At 47.9% G+C, this 23841-nt stretch overlaps 1 protein-coding gene across 1 annotated transcript in view; it reads left to right on the top strand.

Annotated features, from left to right (window-relative positions):
- Positions 1 to 290: 290 nt before the first annotated feature.
- NDUFA13 (NADH:ubiquinone oxidoreductase subunit A13) overlaps positions 291 to 23841 on the top strand; it is a 41382-nt gene continuing 17831 nt past the window's right edge. Inside the window, exon 1 of the mRNA XM_029613813.1 lies at positions 291 to 448. Coding sequence (XP_029469673.1) covers positions 355 to 448 — 94 coding nt within the window. The 5' untranslated portion in view covers positions 291 to 354. The remainder of the gene's footprint in view (positions 449 to 23841) is intronic.

Genomic DNA, 23841 nt, shown 5'->3' with positions numbered 1-23841 from the left:
GAACTTAAACTTAAATAATAACGCGAGAATAAAGACAACTCAGGTTTATTTAGCTCGACTTTGTCCTGTTTCCAGCATGATTAACTGTTTGCATATACCTGCCAACTCATCCCAGGTCACCGATGAGAGATTTTTCTGCGTGTGTTCAAATAATTATTAATTCCACTTAAGGGTATCATAGGAATTGTAGTCCAATTTTCTAGGGAACGCTACAGACTGGCCCCATAGTGCCACTCTCCCAACCTGTAGCCATTCTTAACATGGCGAACGCACGGCACCAGGTTACGTCCTGATTTACGTCACACGCCAGGCAACGTCCTGCCGGCCGGGGAGGAAAGCAGAGGGGGAGGCAAGATGGCGGCGACCAAGGTGATACAGGACATGCCGCCGGCTGGGGGCTACGGACCCATCGACTACAAACGGAACCTGCCCCGACGAGGACTGTCCGGTGAGAGTTTTAGTGTGTGTGTATAACGCGGAATGTGTCACCTCCTCCATATTACACGGGAGGGGTGTGTGTAACACGGTGTGGCCCTTGATATTACACAGGAGGGGGTATGTGACCCAGTGTGTCCCCTGATATTGAACGCTCTGTAATGTAGTGTGGCCCTTGAAATTACACGGGAGGTAGGGTGTAATGCGTCGTATTCCCTGCTATTGGACAGGAGAGGCTGTGTAACGTAATATGTTCTCGTACAGTAAAACATTGAGTGTAAATGATAACCACAAAAAAATCAATACAAAATTCATAGAATGGTGTTATCGATACAAATAAGGACTTATTAAAACAAAAAACAAACAGTTTATCGTGTCTATGAGATCTCATATAAATGCTCAGTGCGCCCCAATCACTGGAACCTATCTGGGGACCAGTCCATAGTGCACAGGACCCAGGAACCAAGAAGGCCATATTGTTCCATTTTATAACTTGTAGTGTTTCCCTCACCACAAACACTTTTATAGTACAAACGCAGTATGTACGAGCTGCTGGATTGGTAGCCTGGCCCTCAGTAGGGAGAGCTGATTGGTCTGGGACTGCTTGAGTCTGTTGATATTTTGTGTTTTATTGATATGTCATGCATTTTATTCATATATTATTTGTATTTTATTGAGGTATTTGATTATAATTTATTAAGTTGTATTTGATTACTGTATTATTTTTAGGGCCCTTTGCTTTCAGTTTAAACTGATGTTCACAGATACATTCCTGGATTTTTGCAAAGGTCAAAATCGGTTAAAAAAACAACATTGCTGTAGGCTTGCAATGCTTTCCAGCATTTCCTTCCTCAAGGCTGATAGTGGGGCATGCACAGGAACTGGGCCTAGATTGTACCTGCAAGAAAAAAAAATGTGGGAGCACACCTCAGGATGAAGTTGCTAGAGGAGGTTGAGTTCGGACCTACATGCCAGAGTCGCCACTGGAGCTGCTGCCCCTACAGCTGTTGTGGAGGAAGACTGGAGTAACCACTGGAGCTGTGCTGGAGGGAGTCCCAGAGTTGCTGTTGAGAAGGAAGGCCAAAGCTGCCATTGGAGCTGCCACTGAGAAAAGAGGGACAGGTAACTAACTGTCTTTCAGGGAGAAGGGCACACTGGAAGGGATGATGGAAAAATGGAGATGCTGGGGAAAAGAATGAAGGAAGAGGTAAGACGGTGAGGGGGGGGGGGGAGGAAGGGGAAAGCTGGAAAAAGATGCTGGAAAAAGGGAAAGAGAGGAGATTTTGGAAGATGAGGAGAGAAAAGAGGCTGGGAGAAGAGGCCATTAAAATTTTCATTTAGGGTAGTATTGATGGAGGAACCAAGATGGTGTTTTAAGAGCAGTTCACGGCTGGAGCTTTAACATGGGAGATTTTGTTTTCCTTAATCCTGATATGGTTAAACAGAAAGATAGGCCTAGGGTCTTCCCTGAAGATCCACAAACCCCTCCTTCCTCTGTTCCTATGGTCTCCTTTGTGAAGCTTGCATGGACTCTTGTGCAATTGTTAGAAGGAACATCTGTGAAAAGTTAGCTGGCGTACCCCCAATCTAAATGTCTCTCAGTATAGATTCCTTAGTTAATGAAAAAAAGAAGCAAGATGACAATAGTAGCCAAAAAAATTGACACACAAGTGTTAAAAGTATCAGAAATTATACACTTAAATATATCTAACTAATCAGTTAATTACGGACTTGGTATCAGCTTTAAGCAATGCTCAAAATATAATCTGTAATCTTTTACCCGCAATGGGCCCCAAACTGTTGTCATGTAGAGCAGGTCTTCCCAAACCTGACCTGGGAACCCCACAGCCAATTGGGTTTTCAGGATATCCATAGTAAATAGGCATGCGATAAATTTGCATATACAGAGTCTCCACACTGATATTTTAGATATATTTAAGTGTAAATTCTTGATACCTTTGACTCCTTTAGGTTTACATTTTTTTTTGGCTTAGCATAAAGTCATGGATACCTATGGGGCTGTCGACCATGGGAGGATCACTCGGAAGGTTTAAGGGCCTGGTGCTATCTGATGTTTTTTGGGGCAGTGCCAGTAGAGGTGAGGAAGGCCAAAGAAGCGGTAGTGTCTCTTTGAGAGGCAGCGTCACCGCCCCAGGAGCCAGAGGATCAGGTTGAGGAGCAGAGCAGTGACCTTGGAAGGAGGAAGGCGGCAAGATCAGGGTCAAGGGCTTTCTTCTTTTCAGCCAACTCTGGTAAGAACAGCAAGTTTTAAACTGGAAAGCATTTGGGAAGCTATTGCTGGTCTTGAAAAGTTTTTCTTTCACAAGAAAATAACCAAACTGCAAGAATATTCTGGGAAAACCAAAACTCTTGAAATAAATCTTTCTAAAGATCATCTGGATGTTTATTTAAAATCTGATATTAAGCATACTCAGTGATGTGATCAAATCATTCTTAAGAAAATTTATAAATTACAGTGTCTAACCCCTCACAATTTTTTCCAAATTTCTCAGCATCTAGTTAGATGAATCCAGAACCAGTGGATTATGTACCTCTACCAGCAGATGGAGACAGAGCAAAGGTGACATCACAGTATATACTCCTGCAGTAACATCAGCTTCCTAATTTTCTCCGTCTCCAGCAGATGGTAGACGTGCATCCCCCTACTGGGGATTACTTCAAGTTTTGGAAGGAGAAAGAAATAAGGAAATTTAATTTGCCCCGCTCTCCGGTGATTCCAAATGCCCTTCTCCCAGTTCAGAATTCCTGAGATGATTTCCATGGTCCCTCAAGTGCCTTGGTCCGGCAGTTGGCCTTTGAGCTGGCATGGACTTGGCTGTAAAACAAAAACCAGCTGAAAGGCAAGCGGCGGTGATGGTATTTACTCTCTTCCTCCACAGCGGGGTGCGTGCTTGTACTCAGCCAGGATGGACTGGGCTCAGGTAAAGATTTGTAAAATTGTTTGAGAAGAGAAGGAGAGCTGATTAGGGATTCTTCTCCTCCTCCTGTTTCTGGTCTTCTTGCGTGGTGTGTGGGGGCAGCCTGGCGGGTTGAGCAGCCCTTGAGGCTTGGCCCCGCTCTAAGGCTCGGCTAGTTCACCGCATGGTAGGCCGCAGTGGTGCCTTCTCATGCTTTTTGTGTGCCATATACTGCCTCCTTTAGTTCCGTCAGATCATAACTTGTGTGCCCGACTGTGTGGCCTGTTGTGTGTTTTGGTTGTGCACCTAGTTAAGACCGTAGGAGCGCCTACTAGGGCGCCCAATTTGTGCCCGCATGCACTTTTTTTACGCTCATTCACACATGTGATTGTTTTTTATACGCATTCCCTGAGTGTCCTATCAGAGCTCAAGTTGTGCACTTATTTCAGCACAGTGTTGTGAGCCTTATCTGATGGTGCCTGTAGCGAAGAAACTTGAGCTTTCTCAGCTCTGCCACCACCATCATAACCTTGGAAAAAGTTCTTGGTGTGGTGGCCAGACCTAAAAGATAGCGCCTGAAACTGATAATGGCGTCCCAAAACCGCAAAGCGCAGAAAACGTTGATGTGGTTCTCATAATTTGTGAACTGGGTATGCACTGAAACTGTTGATTTCTTTTATGATTTTTTTCTTGTATATTCTTTTTCCTCTGTTTCTCTGCTGTTTTCTGTACAAGATTGATTTCTTGGGTTCTTGTGGAAAAATTTATACTTTGAAACAGAAATTCTTTTGGACCTGTCTGATTTATTGTGTAGCCCTGTTCACAAAAAGTTTGGGAAACCCTGCTCTAGGATCCTAATCTGTTTTATATCTATTTGTTCTGGCTTCTGTACATCAAAATCAACTCCAGTATTTCCCCGGAACAATGTATCTTTTTTTTTCCACACTGATTTCCTCCTGGTTTTGTTCTTGTTGTAGTAAACATTGATAAATTCCCAGGGGTGGGAAATAAAATAAAAAATGAAGATCCCTAATTATTTGCGCCGCTTTGGGTTGAACGTTTGTTCAAGGAAGGTGATCTGCAAGTCTAGAATAGCATCATCTATTCTCCATAAATACTTCATCTGTGCCTTTCCTTCTAAATCCACATCCAGCCATGCCAGAGGTCTCAGGATGCGCAGATCCTTACGTTCATCCCCAAGATGAGCCGTGTTTCTCCATAATTGAGCTGGAGTTTTGGTAGTCTGGTTCTAGCTTCATCGGAAAACTTTAGTGGTGATGATAAGTTATAAAAGGAAAACGTACGGGTCCTTGGTGTCAGATTTTTGGACCTTGACTCTTGTACACTACCGATTGGTTCCCTGATGGATCCCAGTGATGTGAAGCACCGAGCATTTCTAAGAAGCATCTCACAGGCAGGTTCAAATGTTTTGTTTTTTTTAATTTCTATTCATAGCGTTCCCACAGCATGAAGTGTGTAATGTGCTGTGTAACATAGTGTTCCTCCCCCAGTATCACATGGGAAGTAGGTAACATGGTGTGTTCTCCAGTGTTATGCAGAAGGGTGCACACTATGGAAGAATGTATAGAATAACCATCCTACAGTGCTGTCGGGATTACCTAACTGTTATAACTGATATATGACAGGATGCAGGGATTCTAAACTTCGCTCCCCTGGAGCAAATGCATTTTCTTTGCTGGCAGGCAGAGAGAAGCAGGCGTTGTCATCTTCAGCGCAGGAGGAAGAAGCATCTTCATCTTCACCCCAATCAGAGCTTGGAAGGAAGAAGTGGCCACCCCCATCTTCGGCACTGATCAGAGCAGGAGGCAGTGGCTTTTGGCCCCAGTTGGGGTCCTGGAAGCGTGTGCATGTGTGGTGATGGTGTGTGTGTGTGTGGGGGGGGGGGTGATATGAGTCCCTTTCCAGGCTTGGGAGGAGAGTGAGACAGCGGAAGAGGGCTAGAGAGTTGAGAGAGAGGGCAGAGAAGATGAGGCTGCTGGGATGACTGGAGGAGGAAACTAAGTGCATGAGCGAGGGGGGAGGTAGTCTTTTTCAGCCCCCTTCAGATCTGGGAGGGAGGGAGAGTTTGGGGCTGAGGGGAGAAGGAGAGAGTGAAAGGTTTGCAGATGAGAAGAGAGCACTATAGCTGAATGGGGTGAAGCAAGGGCTGCACTAGGGTAGATTGGGAGGGTGTGCACTTACCAGGGAAGAAATATACTCACCATGTACTCCTATCAGCCTCCCTCCCCTACACAAATAACTGGATGGGGAAAAGGATGTTGTGGAGGCAGAAGTATATGATGTGTAAGTCCTGAGGATTTTTAGAATATACACACACACAAAAAAGGCTTCTAAATTCTATCTCTGTACCTCTGTTCACCAGCACCACTGCAGCAGCCGCCAGGGGTCCCTTCCCTTCTCCGGCCTCCTGCACTCACTCTCGTGCCTCGTAACTGTAGTAGCATCGCTGCCAGCACTGAAGCCATCGTGAAGCCCACTGGACTGGCAGCTGTGGACCAGCCAGTTCTTTTCCCAATATTTGTAGACTGTCATAACCTTTTGAAAAATAGATTTCCTAGCGTGTAGCAGATGGACTCAGGACCAATGGGTATAGTGTATTCCTGATAGCAGTTGGGAGACAGAGTCAGATTTCAATCTGACGTCAGCCTACATATACCCATGCAGGAAGCTTAGCTCTCCAGTATTTCTCCGTCTCCTAAGCAGTTAGGGACACTACACACACTTGCACAGTGTTAGAAAGTCCAAACCAAAGAAGAAAGAAAACCTTACCTCTACAAGACGAGCTCCGCTTCTCCTGCGGTGATACCTAAGGGTCCCTCCACTTGTCGAGAATTCCTGAGGTGATTTCCGTGATCCCTCGGAGGTAAGCCTCGGTCTGGTAGCCGGTTCCCAGCATGGACTTAGCCCCTGAGTGGCTAAGAGGCAACCGGTGCGATCCTGAGTGCGGCGGTGAAGTTATTTTCCCTCTCCCCCCCCTCCCCCCCCCCCCCCCCCCCGCAGCCGGAGACCGCCCGGTACGAGACCGGGAAGCGCCGAGACGAGGTAGAAAATTTTCTTAAAGTCTCCGAGGCACAGATCGTCCTTCCGGCGTCTGTTAAATCTGGTTGAGCAGCCCCGTCTGGGCTAGACCCGATCCGGTGCGAGGGTCCTCACACGTGCAGGCCCTCCGGGGGGGGGGGGGGGGTTCGCCATCTTGCTCGCATAGTCGTTGGCACCATCCCCCCCTTGATCGCCGCATTGCCCGCTCAATTGAGCCTTGCACAGAGCGGCGAGCCGGGCGCACAAACGACTTGTGCACACAGTGGTGCACGCATCTGTGCTGGGCGCACTGCGGCACGCGCAATGGTGCTGGGCGCACGCATTCCCGCTAAGCGCACAAATAGCAGCCTGCACGCACATCTTCCGGCATCCACGTACCTCAGCGGAGCACACAACCAAGTCTCCCGGTGCGCGCACCTATGTACACAGATGAGTTTTGAGCCTCTCCATGTGCACAAATCATGGCACCACCAGCCAAGAAAGCCAAGGGACAAGCCCGCTGCGCAACCCGAAGTGGCCCCAGCCCTATGGCTGCAGTGCGAAGAGACTCTAGGGGAACCGAAGCAAGGCTCCCCTCAGCCAGTAGAGGAATCCAGCTCCACCAATGATAGTACCCCGGACCTCTGTATCTCCAGCTCGGACCCTCCACAGATGGGTACCTCGGGGGAACTCCACTGCATTCAATATGGACCCAGGGACCTTTTCCTGGGTGGAATTCTTCAAAGGGCTGCAAACCTTTGTCCAGGCGCAATTGGCACCGCCTGCGACACAGCCACAGTCTCCACCAGAAGGGTAAGACCTTCCAAGCCCCTCTCGCCCCCCCATCCCCCCGAGAAGTGCCTCAGCCAGGCAAAAGTCTCCCCCTAGGCAACACAGACATCTCGGGGGAAGAGCCTGACTCCCTGGAGGAAGGGGAAATCCCTCCAGGGATAGAACCATATCAAACCATAATGCAATTCTCCAAAGACGAGTTACCAGATCTCGTGTCTCTGAGCCTGAAGACGCTGGCCATTCCTGGCACAAGTACCACGGCGGAGCCAAAGACGAACCCAGTTTTGTCTGTCTCTGTCAGGCCTCATGCTATTTTCCAATGCTGCAGGCCTATACCCCCTGGAACCCACAGCCAAAGGACTCCTAGGGTTCCCATGGTCTGTGCTATCTCTAAGCACACTACCATCCCAGTCAAAGGAGGAGCTGCACTCAAGGATGCCCAGGACAGATGTCAGGAATCCATCCTCTAAACAATCATTTGATGTCGCAGTAATGACCCTGCAGATCACTTCCTGCTGGCTGTTGTGACACGTGCCTGCTTGCTCCTCTCCAGGGATGCAACCACTTCCGCCGAAACATTAGAACCGGCAATATCTTTCCTCATGGATGCGACCTCTGATCTGCTGCACACCTCAGCCAGGGGCGTCTCATCCATAGTGGCAGCCAGAAGGCAACTATGGCTCTGAAATTGGTCAGCCGACGCGACTTCCAAGACGAAGCTCACGAGAATGCCTTTTAAAGGGTCCCTCCTGTTCGGAAGCGAACTGTAGAAGTTAACCAACAAATGGGGCGAATCCCCAGTACCCCATTTACCGGAGGACAGGAACAAAAGAACCCAGTGCTCCTCTCCCCGAAGAACCAAGGGCAGAGGAGCCCAGCGTTTTAGACCGTACAAAAACACATACCAAGCACCTCGCCCTGCAGGCAGGGCCCAGTCCTTTCGGAGCAGACACAAGAGGGGAGCCGACTCAGTTACAGGCCCTGGCCACACCCCACAATGAGAATCAAGAGACCCATCCACAGGAAGAAGCCATAGGGGCCAGATTTACCCTCTTCTACCAAAGATGGGTCGAAATAATGTTGGATAAGTGGGTCCTAGCCATCATTCGAGAGGGATACTATATGGACTTCCACAGCATCGCTCCAGACAAATTTGTGAGATCACCGTGCCACGCCCTCTCCAAGAGGACAGCAGTGGAAACCACACTGACAAAACTACTCAGCCTAAAGGCGATAACCTCGGTGCCCATGCACCAGCAAAATACTGGTCACTATTCCATCTATTATCGTCCCCAAGAAGGAGGGAATGTTCCGGCCCATCCTGGACCTCAAGACCGTCAATCGCTACCTGAGGGTACCGCACTTCCGCATGGAAACCCTACGCTCAGTAATAAGGGTGGTACAACCGGGAGAGTTCCTGACTTCACTGGATCTATCCGAAGCCTATCTCCACATCCCGGTCCACCACGACCATCAGCACTTCCTACGCTTCACGATACTGGACCATCATTACCAGTTCTGGGCACTTCCCTTCGGACTAGCTTCTGCTCCTCGGACGTTCACCAAAATCATGGTGGTAGTGGCGGCGACGCTGAGGAAAGAAGGAATCCTTGTACATCCGTATCTGGACGATTGACTGATGGGGGCAAAATCTCCAGAGGAAAGTCACCAGGCGACCACCAGAGTCAAGAATCTATTGCAGAATCTCGGGTGGGTCATCAACACAGCCAAGAGCTGCCTGCAGCTCTCCCAATCGCTAGAGTACCTGGGAGTCCAGTTCGACACCAAACAAGCCAGGGTTGTTCTTCCCCCTACAAGGAGAAGGAAACTGATGGCACAATTGCGAAAACTGTTGGACTATGCTTGCCCCAAGGTATGGGACTACCTCCAAGTTCTCAGTCTCGTGACATCAACCCTAGAAGTCGTTCCATGGGCAAGGGCCACATGCGCCCACTACAACATTCCCTACTGTCACGATGGAACCCAATGTCCCAGAACTACTCCATTCGCTTCCGGCTACCGGCAGAGGTTCGGACCCAGCTCCAATGGTGGCTACAGGAAGACCATCTGAGCAAGGGAGTAAGACTATCGCCACCGACCAGGATCTTGCTCACCATGGATGTGAACCTGCAAAGGTGGGGAGCCCACTGCCAGGAACTGACAGCCCAGGTGCAATGGGACAAGGAAGAGTCAGGATGGAACATAAACCGACTGGAAGCCCGAGCAGTCAGACTAGCCTGCCTACAATTCAGTCACAGACCCTGGGGCGAATCTGTCAGTCATGTCGGACAATGCCACAACAGTTGCCTACATCAACTGCCAGGGAGGAACCAGAAGCCAATAGGTGTCCCTGGAAATAGATCCCCTATTGGTATGGGCGGAAGCAAACCTGCAAGGGATTGTCAGGAAAAGACAACATCACTACGGACTACCTCAGCAGAGAGAGAGTCTAGACCCAGGAGAATGGATGCTGTCGACCACAGCCTTCCAGTTGATAGTAAACCGCTGGAGAACTCTAGCCATGGATCTTCTGGCAACCCAGTCTAACGCCCAAGTTCTTCAGCCGCAGACGAGAACTGCAATCCCAGGGAATCGACGCCCTCGTCCAGACCTGGCAATACCTTTCCCCCATGGCCACTACTGGGCGGGATCATCTGCAAGATAGAACACCACAGGGGGCTAGTACTTCTAGTGGCATCGTACTGGCCAAGAAGGCCATGGTACGCAGACATGCGAAGACTTCTTGCGGGGAACCCTCTGTGCCTACCTCCACACAGGGACCTTCTCCGGCAAGGACCGATCCTCCACGAAGACCCAACTCGATTCTCTCTTACCGTCTGGCCATTGAGAGGACTCGCCTGAAGAAGAGCGGATATTCTGAGGCTGTGATTGACACCTTGCTCCGAGCATGCAATTTCTCCACGTCTCTAACTTACATACGAATATGGAGAATATTCGAAGCCTGGTATGAGGATCACGACATCCTTCCGCGAACAGTCAAAATCCCCATGATCCTGGAATTTCTGCAGGACGGCTTTAAGAGAAGGGGTTGTCTCTCAACTCCCTCAAGGTTCAGGTGACCGCGCTGGCCTGCTTCAGAGCCAAAGTGGACGGCATCAGTCTATCATCACATCCTGACGTTTCCCATTTCCTGAGAGGGGTCATGCAAATCCGACCACCACTAAAGTGGCCGGTGCCCCTATGGAATCTCAACCTAGTATTAGACTTCCTAGCGGGAACTTCCTTCAGACCTACACGCGGTCTATCACTACGGCTCCTAATCTTGAAGACTGCATTCCTAGTGGCAATATGTTCAGCCCATCGCATCTCCGAGCTTCAAGCACTATCCTGTCGGGAACCGTTCCTCAGATTCACACCGGGATCCATACAGCTTCGCACTGTCCCCTCCTTCCTACCGAAGATGGTTTCTCATTTACATCTAAACCAGGCCATCTCGCTGCCATCTCCAGATGAACATAAGACTCTGCAGACTCACACCTTCTTCGCCATCTTAACGTTAGCAGACTCCTAGTCCGATACCTGGAAAGATCGGAATCCATACGAAAGACTGACTACCTATTCGTCCTTCAAAGCGGGCAGAAACAAGGGGAAGCGGCCTTGTGGGCAACCATAGCCCGCTGGATCAAAGAAGTAATCAAGGCGGCCTACGTAGAGGCAGGGAAGCCTCCGCCTCTACAAGTCAAGGCCCATTCCACAAGGGCGCAGGCAGTGTCCTGGGCAGAAACCAAGATGCTGTCACCCGCCGAGATCTGTCGGGCGGTGACGTGGTACTCCGTTCACACCTTCTCGAGGTTCTACTGCCTGGATGTCCAGGCCCGGGAGAACACATCATTTGCAAGGGCAGTACTAAGTGGGCCACGGGCAGCCTCCCACCCGCTAGGAAATGGAGAAATTACTTACCTGATAATTTCGTTTTCTTTAGTGTAGACAGACAGACTCAGCATCCCGCCCACGGCCTCTCCAAAATCCGGAAACCTCGGGTGACAATCCCCAAGAGCAAGACAAGCATGGGTAAGCCAGGTATTACCCCTAGTTCAGGATACTCATAGTTGCCGGGTGTCTGCGTTTTTCAGTTGAGTGCTCTGGCAGTCTCCAATTGGAAATCAGTTTAGCCAGTCCAAGTTAGCCAAGTTAATCAAGTTATTTAAAATACACATATATCCACAATTGCTTTTCAAGGAGAATACTGAAGAGCTAAGCTTCCTGCACGGGTATATGTAGGCTGACGTCTCCCAACTGCTATCAGGAGTACACTATACTGATTGGTCCTGAGTCCATCTGTCTACACACACTAGGAAAACGAAATTATCAGGTAAGTGACTTCTCCATTTTTTCAGGCTGGCTGTGTTCTGCACTTTAGTAAGATATTTCAGCTATGTGTCTAAGGCAGGCAGGAGGGAGTGCCTTAACATTGCGTCCATACAGAACATATCCACCATGAGTTATGTAGATATGTGAATTACTTGTTATATTACATCTTAAGCTATAGTATGTTACATAAATGATGTTTTTGTATTATAGAGGAGATCGTTTATACTTTCTCTGCTAAAGCAAGTATTGCTTTATACAGAGAGGATTAAGTCATATCCTGATTATCACAGGGAGGTAGATAAAGGTGTTCCATGCCAACAGTGTATCTTGATCTGTTATAGCCAACTTCTCTGTACGTATCCGGATCAGTCCAGACTGCTGGGTTTTGCCTCCCTTCCAGCAGATGGAGACAGAGAAAAATCTCGAGAGCACCCTCTTTTAACCTGGTGAGACACCTCATTATTTCTCTGTCTCCAGCAGTTGGAGGTGGTGCAAACCTGCGGTTCTGATCCAAGCAAGAAAAAAAAAAGTTTGGTGATTGGTCGCAGGCATATTTCGGACGAGCAGGGGTTGGGAGCCCCGAACTTTGTTTCCACTGCGGCCGGTGCGGTGATAGCTGGGGTCCAGTTCCCTCCCCCTCACTTCGCTCCCCTACTGCCATACCAGACTCTTCAAGTAAAGTAAAGTTTAGTTAAAAAAAAAAAAAAAAAAAAAAGCTTTATTCATAGGAAGAGTGACACTGGGAGTTCCTGTTTGGGGTTTCCCCTTGGTGGCAGATAGGCATTTCTATTCTTTTCAGCCGAGAGCCGAAGTTGAATTAATTTTTTTTTTTTTTTTTTGTGGAATGATTCCCCGGGCTAGCCAGCACGTGTCGCGGTGGTTTTTTCTTTTTGATCTGGCCATTCCGTGTACGGGCTGCTGCACCCGATGCAGTGAACGGCTCCCCAGTTGAGCCGCATCCAATATTTGCAGCCGGTGCCTCTCTGGAGGAGAGGACAGCGCCGGAAGTGCAGCGACGGGGGAATCGCAGCAGCATAGCGCCGGAAGGCTGCTCGCTGATTGGTAGGCCCCGGGGGACTCGTTCCCGCTCAGCATGGGAACGGCGGCCATTTTGAACACTTCGCGCCGCTGAACTCCGAGCGCTGGGGAGAGGGGATCTCCCTCCGGTCCTCTCTCCAGCAGATTCAAGGCCCAGGGAGCGAGTGGGGGCTTTCCTGATGATTTTTCTGTCCCTTTGGAGGGTAGCTCGATGGGGCCTGTGCTGCATCAGGCCTTTCTGGCCAGTGGGGATGACAAGAGGGGCCTTTTTCCCCCTCGGTGGCCCGCCAGTCCTCCGCCCAAGGTTCCCCGAAGGGAAGACACCCGTAGCGATGCATATTCGCCGGGTTCAGGCCTCGGCCCCGAAGGATGTGGACCTGAAGCCTTCTTCGAATGCCTCGGACCAGGGGGCAGGGCCAATGGCCCCTCTCCATCCCTCGGTTGACCAAGATGTCAGCGCCATGGCGGATCAGGTCCCTCCGGTGGAGGGTGATGACCCTAAGGTGGTCCACCTGTTTCAGAAGGATGAACTGGCGCTGTTAATTCCTTATGTTTTGGCCGAACTGGGTATCGCGGACCATCCTGCCGATCCCAGTCCGGGCACAGTGGCCGGGTTACGGGGTCCGGCACATACTTTCCTCTACACGAGATGTTGCGGCAGATGATACTACGGGAGTGGGAATTCCCCAGAAATGGGTCTTAAGGTTAGCCGGGCCATGGACAAGCTGTACCCCTTGCCTGAGGACGTGTTGGAGTTACTATGGACTCCAAAAGTGGACGCTTCAGTTTCCACGATTACCAAGCGAACCATGATTCCTGAAGCGGGTGCGGCGGCCCTAAAGGATCTACAGGTTCGCAAGCTTGAATGCTACCTGGGCATTCGAGCTGCGGTTTGCAGCAACTACATACTTCGAGCAGGCTGCACTGGGTGCAGCAGTTGCAGAGTGCCAAAGATCTTGAGCCAACGGAAGCAAAGCAAGCAGAGCACTTGAAAGTGGTGGTCGCCTATGGGTCGGATGCCCTCTCTGACCACCTTCGCACGTCCTCACAAACAATGGTTTCTGCAGCGTCAGCCTGGAGACTTCTTTGGCTGAGGAATTGGTCGGCGGATGTCTCTTCCAAGTCTCAATTGGGGGGCTCTTCCCTTTAAGGGGAGGCTTCTTTTTGGGAATGATTTAGAGCAGCTGATCAAGAATTTAGGCGAAAATAAGCTACACAAGCTGCCGGAGGACAAGCCACGAGGGCAGAAAATGTTCTCTTCTTCCCGCTACCATTTTCGTGGACAACAGCATTTTCGTCAGAGCAGGGCTCAGAATGCGGCAACAGGCAGACCTCACCGAGGTTTCAGTCCTGGTCGTCAGCTTACCGTGGGCGGTGCACTCCCCGGGGCGGGTCAAGGTGCCGCAGGAAACGGCCTCACAATGAAGTGAGGCCAGCCCACTCCATGGATCCTGTAATAGGGGGGCGGCTGTCTCTCTTTTTCTCCAGGAGTGGGGCCATATCACCTCGGACCAGTGGGTTCTCAGTGTGATAGAACACAGCTGCGCGTTAGAATTTCCTATCTGGTCCACAGTCTGTTTCTAATGTCCCCGTGCGGCTCCCCAGCAAAGGAGTTGGCTGTTCGCCAGACCTTAGAGCGACTCCAAAGTCTGGGGACTATTGTACCTGTCCCTCTGGCGGAGCAGAGTAAGGGTTATTACTCCATTTATTTCGTCGTCCCCAAGAAAGAGGGAATCTTTCGCCCTATCCTGGATTTGAAGAAGGTCAACGTAGCCCTCAAGATACCTCGTTTCCGCATGGAGATGCTTTGCTCGTCATCGCAGCAGTGCGAAAGGGCGAGTTCCTGGCGTGCCTCGACCTGACAGAGGTCTATCTTCACATCGGCATCTGTCGGGACCACCAGAAGTTCCTCAGGTTTATGATCCTGGGTCAACACTTCCAGGCCTTGCCACAGCACCATGGACATTCATCAAGGTAATGGTGGTGGCGGCGTTCCTGAGGAAGGAGGGAGTTCTGGTGCATCCTTATCTGGACGACAGGCTCATTCAGGCAAAATCGGCAACCCTATGTGCACAAGCGGTGGAGATGGTCTTAGCCCGGCTCCATTCTTTGGGTTGGGTGGTCAACCTCGCCAAGAACCATCTGGTTCCCTCCCAGGTTCTGGAGTTTTTGGGAGCCCGGTTTGACACGAAAGTCGGCAAGGTTTTTCTTTCAGGGGACAGAACCATCAAATTGCATGGTCAAGTACAGTCCCTAATGTGTGCTTCCATGCCCAGAGTCTACGATTACTTGCAGGTCCTTGGCTCCATGGTTTCGACTTTGGAGTTGGTCCCATGGACTTTCGCACCTATGAGTCCTCTGCAAGCAGCCTTGTTGTCCCTTCCTTTATCGGAAGAGTTCTTCCTTTATCGGAAGAGTTCTTCCTCCCGTTACCGCTCACAGATGTGGCCCGGTCCAGTCTCTCATGGTGACTAGTGCAGCAGCATTTGGAGCGGGGTGTGGACCTGGAAATACCTTGCTGGATGGTGGTCACAACCGATTCCAGCCTCTCCGGTTAGGGTGCAGTGTGTCAGGACCGGGCAGTGCAGGGCCAGTGGTCGCCGGAAGAGGCGTCATGGTCAATCAATCGTCTCGAGACACAGGCTGTTCACTTGGCTCTGGAGAGTGTTCTTCCCATTCTGCGTCATCAGTTCTGTCGGACAATGCAACAATAGTAGCCTATATCAACTGGCAAGGCGGAACAAGAAGTCATCCGGTGGCCCTCAAAGCGAATCTCTTGATGACCTGGGCAGAACAACATCTTCAAATGTTGGCGGCCTCACACATTGCGGGGGCGTCCAACATACAGGTGGACTTCCTCAGTCACCACCAGCTAGACCTGGGAGAATAGGAGCTGTCAGACGAAGCCATGCAGCTGATATCCCGCCGGTGGGGAGAGCCTTACGTGGATCTCATGGCGACCCACGCGAATACCAAGGCACCTCACTTCTTCAGTTGCAGAAGGGATTACGGCACAGAAGGGGGTCGATGCTCTGGTGGTTCCCTGGCCGCACAACGTGCTCCTGTGTGTGTTCCCTCCGTGGCCTCTGGTGGGAAAAGTATTAAGAAGGATCGAGATTCATCCGGGCCGAGTCATTCTCGTGGCTCTGGAGTGGCCACGTCGTCCTTAGTTCGCGGATCTTGTGAATCTGTCGGTGGAGGAACCCCTGAGGTTGGGTCATCTATCGAATCGTCTCCGACAAGGTCCAATATTTTTCGATCAGGCAGCTCGCTTTTGTCTTGCGGCCTGGCTTTTGAAAGACATAGACTGCTAAAGAAAGGATATTGGGAGGAGGTAATCTCCACTCTACTGCAGGCTCAGAAGACTTCTACCTCCCTGGCCTATGTCAGTGTATGGAAGGTTTTTGAGGTCTTGGTGTGAGTCACGGAGGGTGGCTCCTCGGAATGCTTCGGTTTCTTTCATCCTTTCTTTTCTACAAGATGGTCTTCAGTCTTCAATTCCCTCAAAGCCCAGATTTCCGCGTTAGGCTGTCCATGGGGCCGGATCCAGGGATCTTCTCTGGCAGCTTATCCGGATGTCACGTGTTTTTTCTTCGCGGAATAAAGCATCTGCAGCCGCCGACCCGGCAGATATGTCCTTCCTGGAATTTGAACTTGGTTCTCCGGGTTTTGTGTGAAGCACCCCTTGAGTCTATTGGAAAAGCTACCTTGAAAGACCTTACGCTTAAGGTGGCTTTTTGGTGGCGATCTGTTTGGCCAGGAGGGTGTCGGAACTTCAGGCTCTGTCCTGTAGGGAACCTTTTCTATGTATCTCGGAGTCAGGTATTTCGCTGCGAGCGATCCCATCCTTTTTGCCAAAAGTGGTCTCCGCTTTTCACTTGAATCAGTCAGTGGAGCTTCCAGCATTTACGGATGTGGATTTGTCTGATCCTCATTCTAGGGAGTTGAAGCGTCTAGATGTTAGACGTGCTTTGCTACACTATTTAGAGGCTACCAATGGTTTCCAGGTGTCGGATCATCTTTTTGTCTTATGGCATGACCCTAAGAAAGGTCAGATGGCATCTAAGGCCACTATTGCTCGTTGGTTACAGGAAGCGATTGCATCAGCATATATATCAACACTCCTCCAGACTCCCCAGCATCCAGCAATCATCCAGTCTCTCCAGCAATCATCCAGTCTCTCCAGCAATCATCCAGTCTCTCCAGCAATCATCCAGACTCTCCAGCAATCATCCAGTCTCTCCAGCAATCATCCAGACTCTCCAGCATACAGCATCCAGCAATCATCCAGTCTCTCCAGCAATCATCCAGACTCTCCAGCATACAGCATCCAGCAATCATCCAGTCTCTCCAGCAATCACCCAGTCTCTCCAGCATACAGCATCCAGCAATCATCCAGTCTCTCCAGCAATCATCCAGTCTCTCCAGCAATCACCCAGTCTCTCCAGCATACAGCATCCAGCAATCACCCAGACTCTCCAGCAATCATCCAGTCTCTCCAGCAATCATCCAGACTCTCCAGCATACAGCATCCAGCAATCATCCAGTCTCTCCAGCAATCATCCAGACTCTACAGCATCCAGCAATCATCCAGACTCTCCAGCATCCAGCAATCATCCAGACTCTCCAGCATACAGCATCCAGCAATCATCCAGTCTCTCCAGCAATCACCCAGTCTCTCCAGCATACAGCATCCAGCAATCATCCAGTCTCTCCAGCAATCATCCAGACTCTCCAGCAATCATCCAGACTCTCCAGCATACAGCATCCAGCAATCACCCAGTCTCTCCAGCAATCATCCAGACTCTCCAGCATACAGCATCCAGCAATCACCCAGTCTCTCCAGCAATCACCCAGTCTCTCCAGCAATCACCCAGACTCTCCAGCATACAGCATCCAGCAATCATCCAGTCTCTCCAGCAATCATCCAGTCTCTCCAGCAATCATCCAGTCTCTCCAGCAATCATCCAGTCTCTCCAGCATACAGTATCCAGCAATCATCCAGTCTCTCCAGCAATCATCCAGTCTCTCCAGCAATCACCTAGTCTCTCCAGCAATCATCCAGACTCTCCAGCAATCATCCAGACTCTCCAGCAATCACCCAGTCTCTCCAGCATACAGCATCCAGCAATCATCCAGTCTCTCCAGCAATCATCCAGTCTCTCCAGCAATCACCTAGTCTCTCCAGCAATCATCCAGACTCTCCAGCAATCATCCAGACTCTCCAGCATACAGCAATCATCCAGTCTCTCCAGCATTCATCAAGTCTCCCCTATACCTATTGCAGTATCTCCAATACTGCAACATTTTCACAACCAATTAAGCCACAATAATGCACCTCTACACCATACCCAAAATTTGGCACAAACTCAGAAAGCACACAAAACCTACAATACATCACATTGCACGACAACAAAGGATTATACCAATAATGATATCTCCAATTACGCAATTCCTAGGACTCTCTCTGTTTACCTTAACCCTATTCAACGCACAGTCTCTTACCAAAAAAATGGACATCCTCAGTGACTATCTCATAGAAGTTAACCCAGATATCTGTGCTATCACAGAGACATGGCTAAAACACACAGATACTGTACTCATAAATCAGCTTCCCATGCAATCTTATGACCTATTCTCTGTCCCCAGGCCCAAAAAAAGAGGTGGAGGACTCCTCCTTGCAGCAAAAAAAGGTCTAAATATAACTTTACAACTTACGAACACCTCCACCAAAATAGAATTCTCCCTCTTTAAATCAGAACAAATCCAACTAGCATTAGTTTACGCCCCACCAGGAACCTTAGAATTGGATCCCTCACCGCTGATCGAACTTATAGCCAAACATATAATCACTGACAAACCTGCAATAATCCTCGGAGACTTTAATTTACATGTAGATGCTACTACACAATCCATCAACTGCCAAACAGTCCTCTCCTCACTCAACCATTTGGGCTTTACGCAAATCATCAACAGTCCTACCCACAAGGCAGGCCATACTTTGGACCTTATTTCATTAACGAACCCTTTACCATTCACACCAACCCCACTTGTTCTCCAGTTCCATGGTCTGACCACAGAGTCATCCACACAACCCTTAAGATCAACAACCCACCACCTCAAGTCGCTACCAAATCCACCATCCACTTCAGGAAACCATGCTCTCCAGACACACTCAGCGAAAAGATGTCCGAAGCACTAAACCAACTAGACCTTACAGACGCAATAACTGCATCCACCTCATGGATCACTATCAACAATAAAATCGCAGATCAAATCTGCCCAACTTCAACCAAAACCATACAACCCACATTAGACAATAGAAAACCCTGGTTTACCCCAGAACTTAAATCACTAAAGCAATCGCTAAGAAAAAATGAACAAAGCTGGAGAAAAAACCCAACCACTTCGACACATGCCATCTACAAAGCCCTCCTCAACACTTACAGGAATACTATCTTTAAAACAAAGAGAGAATTCTACGCAAAAAAAATCCACAACTTCATTTTCGACTCAAAGGCTCTTTTCTCATACGTCTCCTCTCTAATCAAACCATCTCCTCCCACCATCCCAGACAACCAAGCTCTCAACAAAGCAAACTAACTCGCCGACTACTTTAAGACAAAAATCACCAACCTTACACATTCAATCACAACCAACAGCTCCACCCAAATATACCAACTAACAGCCCTGCCACAACAAAACACATGCCTGGATTCATTCGAGCTCACTTCTTCACTGGAGATAGAAAATACACTCAAGAAACTCAAACCATCCTCCCACCCATCAGACCCATTACCAACAAATCTCCTCAAAGCCATACCAAACACCATCTCAAAACCAATTGCAGAAATTATTAACTCATCCCTTTCTCAAGGTCTAGTTCCCAACCAGTTAAAATTGGCAATCCTCAAACCACTACTAAAAAAACCAAACGCCTCTCCATCGGACCCAGCTAACTTTCGACCTATCGCTAACTTACCACTCATTGCCAAACTGATGGAGAAAATTGTCAACAAGCAACTGTCAGAATATCTGGAAGATCATAATATTCTATCCCCGGCTCAATATGGTTTCCGAAAACGCCTAAACACCGAATCTCTATTACTATCTCTCACTGACACCATCCTCGTTAACCTGGAGAAAAAACAATCGTACCTGCTTGTTCTTCTTGATCTTTCTGCTGCGTTTGACACGGTAAAACACACGATACTTATAGACCAACTTGCCAATATAGGGATCAAAGGCACAGCTCTAAGATGGTTCCAGTCCTTCTTAAGCAACAGATTCTACAAAGTTAGAATAAACAACAAAGAATCGCATCCAGTCCTCACAGATCTAGGAGTCCCACAAGGTTCCTCACTTTCACCCACCCTCTTCAATATCTACCTCCTCCCTCTCTGCCACCTACTCTCAAACCTCAAGCTTACACACTTCCTCTATGCAGATGACATACAAATCCTTCTCCCGATTTCAGAATCCCTTCAAAAAACCATCACATACTGGAACGAATGCCTACAGCCGATTAAAAACATTCTCTCAAACCTCAACCTAATATTGAATGACAATAAAACCGAAATGCTCATTGTCTCCCAGGATCCCCTTACAATCTCATCAAACCTCTCTCCTCCGAACTCAAATAGCAAGTTCTCACCCGACGTCAGAGACCTTGGAGCCTGGCTAGACAACCATCTAAACCTAAAAAAGTTCGTAAACACTACCACTAAGGACTGCTTTTACAAACTGCAAGTCCTCAAAAAACTTAAACCCCTCCTCTACTTCTCGGACTTCAGGCTCGTACTGCAATCCATCATACTATCAAAGCTCGACTATTGCAACTCCCTTCTGCTAGGTCTACCCTTCAACACCATCAAACCATTACAGATGGTACAGAATTCCGCTGCTAGAATCCTCACAAGTTCTAACAAAAAAGACCATATCACCCCAATCCTTCGTAACTTACATTGGCTTCCCATCAAACATAGGATACTCTATAAGATACTCACAATAGTACACAAAGCAATATACAATCTGGCTCCTATCATGCTAAGCACTCAACTTCAACCGCATACATCTTCTAGACCAATTAGAAGCGCATACAAAGGAACACTGCATGTCCCACAAGTAAAATCAGCATTGAGCAAACGAGCATTATCTTCAGCTGGACCCCACCAGTGGAACGCTCTCCCCCCAGATCTAAGACTAGAACCCAGTCATCAAGAGTTCAAAAAAAGACTGAAGACCTGGCTTTTCCAACAAGCCTTCCCAGATTCTCAATGATACTTAGTCAGGAGGACTTCCTAAATACTTGGTATCCCTAAATTATCGACACCTCACCGATTCCTACTATCAGGACTCCACAACTGCTCAATCAATTTTTGAATCCATAAGTTCACTATATTATTCTTATTGTATCTATATGGTAGATTTGACAGGTCATCTCTACTACGTTAAATAGTTAAATTGTATATACATATTATATTAGATTTATTATTACTATGTTAAATTGACATCCGGTTTTATTTTTCCTTATGTTCTACAGTTCTATGTAAAGCCCCCATCCGCTGTTGGGCAGTTCATCGTTTTATGTAAACCGGAGTGATTTGTAATTCCCACAAGAACTTCGGTATATAAAAATTAAAAATAATAATAATAATAATCTGTCGGGGTCGCTAGGTTCCAGAAGGACTGAAAGCTCATTCCACTCGAGCACAGGCGGCTTCCTGGGTGAAATGCCAATTGGTCTCCCCACAGGAAATCTGCAGGGCAGCTACCTGGAAGTCGTCTTGTACACTTTTGCTCGACACTACAGGTTAGATGTACAGCAAGCGGAGGCTTTCCATTTTGGAGTCAGTGTTGTTCGAGCTGGACTCTCGCAGTCCCACCCTGTTTAGAAGAAGCTTGGCTACATCCCAGCAGTCTGGACTGATCCGGGTACGTACAGGGAAAGAAAAATTGGTTCTTACCTGCTAATTTTCGTTCCTGTAGTACCACGAATCAGTCCAGACACCCGCCCAATAATGGGTTGAAGGGTGTAGAAGAAGTATCCGCTCGAAATGATCTATGTTATTATATATTTTTTTTTTTTTTTTAAATTTATATTTATTAATGCTTTTAAACAAACTTAAACAGCAATGTCCGCTTGTCATAGATTAGGTATTAGTGAAAATATTACAGGTAATAACATAGTTTTATAATTCGTATAATACGGCAATAATTCTTGCAAGAAAGAAAAAAATAAGAGGAAAATATTATACATTATACATTCCGTATCATATTGTCCTTATACAACCAAATTAAAGAGGCAAAACCCCCGTTATAAGGAAATTGGGGATCCAAGACAGAAATAAAATGAGCAAATTTGGTAGAAAACATTAAGCAAGAAAACTCAGTAGGTTACATAGTGCTTTCTAAATCCCTAGATAAGGTTTCAGTGATAGGTAATTTTGCATCAATAAATTTTCGTAATTCAAGCGGTTCTAAAAACACAAACCTATCATTTTGATACTTGATTACACATTTACATGGATAATATAGCATAATCTGTGCCCCGAGGTTTTTTGCCTCTTGGCTCAGTTGAAGAAATTTCTTCCTACGTGATTGTGTATACTTCGTTATGTCGGGATATGTCCATATTTTTTGACCGAGAAATAGCTTACTCCTATTTCTGAGGGACAATTTCAAAATCTTGTCCCTGTCTGTAGCATTTACAAACTTTACACACAGAGTCCCATGATGTTCAATTTGTTCAGTCATGCTTTGTTCTAAAAAAGCTGTAATATCATTTAATTCCTGTTGTTGCTGTGCACTACTTTTGTTTTGAACTTCACTTTCTGATTTCCCTTGAACAACAAGGAAAATCTTTGCAATTGCTGGTATCTCCTCAAGGGTTAGCATCAACACTTCCATCAAATATTTTTTATATAGTTCATATGATGATATTAACTTCACACTTGGGAAGTTAAGAACTCTCAAATTATTATATCTAGCTTGATTTTCCAGTACTTCGATTCTTCGTGCATTTGCTGTTTCTCCGTGTATCAAGCTAACTTGAACTTTTTCTATTTGTGTTACCCGATTTTCCAAACATTGCAATTTTTCTTTCTGCTCAGTAACAACAGGGTCAATTTGGGAAATTCGATTCTGTGTCTCTAATATTGTGGTGTTTAAGTTCTCAACTGATCCTTTAACTTCCAATAGGACAGCCCAAATATTCTCCAGTGTTACAGGCCTGTGCATATCGCTTGAAATATTTTGACTCACTGTTTCCTTCAGGCGACGTTCCTGCCTCTCACTCGAGGCCGCGGCCCGGTCCTTAGACTCCTCCGGTGTAGAAGTCTGGGGGGTTTCCCCTTCCCCGAACTTCTTATCCGCTTCCATTTCTCTCGGATTCCCCCCGATGGGGTCGCGAGGCGCCGACATCTTTGGTCGCGCTCCAAGATCCGAAACCGGAGTATGAGCGAATGAAGGAGGTAAGGGCTTCGAGGGAGCCCCGGGGCTTAGGGAGATGTTAAGGCCCTGCAGCGTCAGATTTTGCTCTGCACTGACGCCGACATCGGGCACTTCTCCCGGGGAACTCACATTAGTCGGCGAGAAGAAATTCCCGATCAATGGTTGTGAGGGTGCAAGGGCCGGGGCTGTCGGGGTCTCTACCCTGACCCTGCCCTTCCTCTTTGTGTGCGGCATTCTTCAGGAAATTCAAAAAAAATATCGGGAGCTCGTTCTCGCACCACCTACTGCTCCGACGCCATCTTGGATCCCCGATCTATGTTATTATAATATTTTTCCTGAAGAGAGGTATAGATCTGTCCTATTCGTTTACGGCCTGTTTTTTTTGGTCGTTTCTTTTTCAAAGTTCTCTGTTTTCACCCTCTGCTCGTTTGGGGGGATAGAGATTAGGTTAATTCATGAGTATTTTATCTATAAAGTGATTTATGCTTTGGTATGAACAAATACTGAGGAGCAGCAGGTGGCTCACCAGGTTAAGAGAGGGCACTCTCGAAGTTTTTCTCTGTCTCCATCTACTGGAAGGGAGGCAAAACCCAGCAGTCTGGACTGATCCGTGGTACTATAGGAATGAAAATTAGCAGGTAAGAACCAATTTTTCTATATATCGTATTAGATTGTAAAGGGAAGTTATTTCTAGGATGCTTTATACTCTGTTGTCCGGATCAGTAATATAGAATAGTCATGTGTATATAGGAAGATTTGATGTGAATGCTCTATCTCCAGTATGTTCCTGCTTGAGTTATGGGATGCTCTGGGGTGACGTTTAGGTTCGGGCTTG

Source organism: Rhinatrema bivittatum, chromosome 8 (assembly GCF_901001135.1).
Source record: "Rhinatrema bivittatum chromosome 8, aRhiBiv1.1, whole genome shotgun sequence".
In the NCBI taxonomy this organism is placed as follows: Eukaryota; Metazoa; Chordata; class Amphibia; order Gymnophiona; family Rhinatrematidae; genus Rhinatrema; species Rhinatrema bivittatum.
Note: the sequence above shows the minus strand (reverse complement) of the source record. Positions and strands in the feature narration are given on the sequence as shown.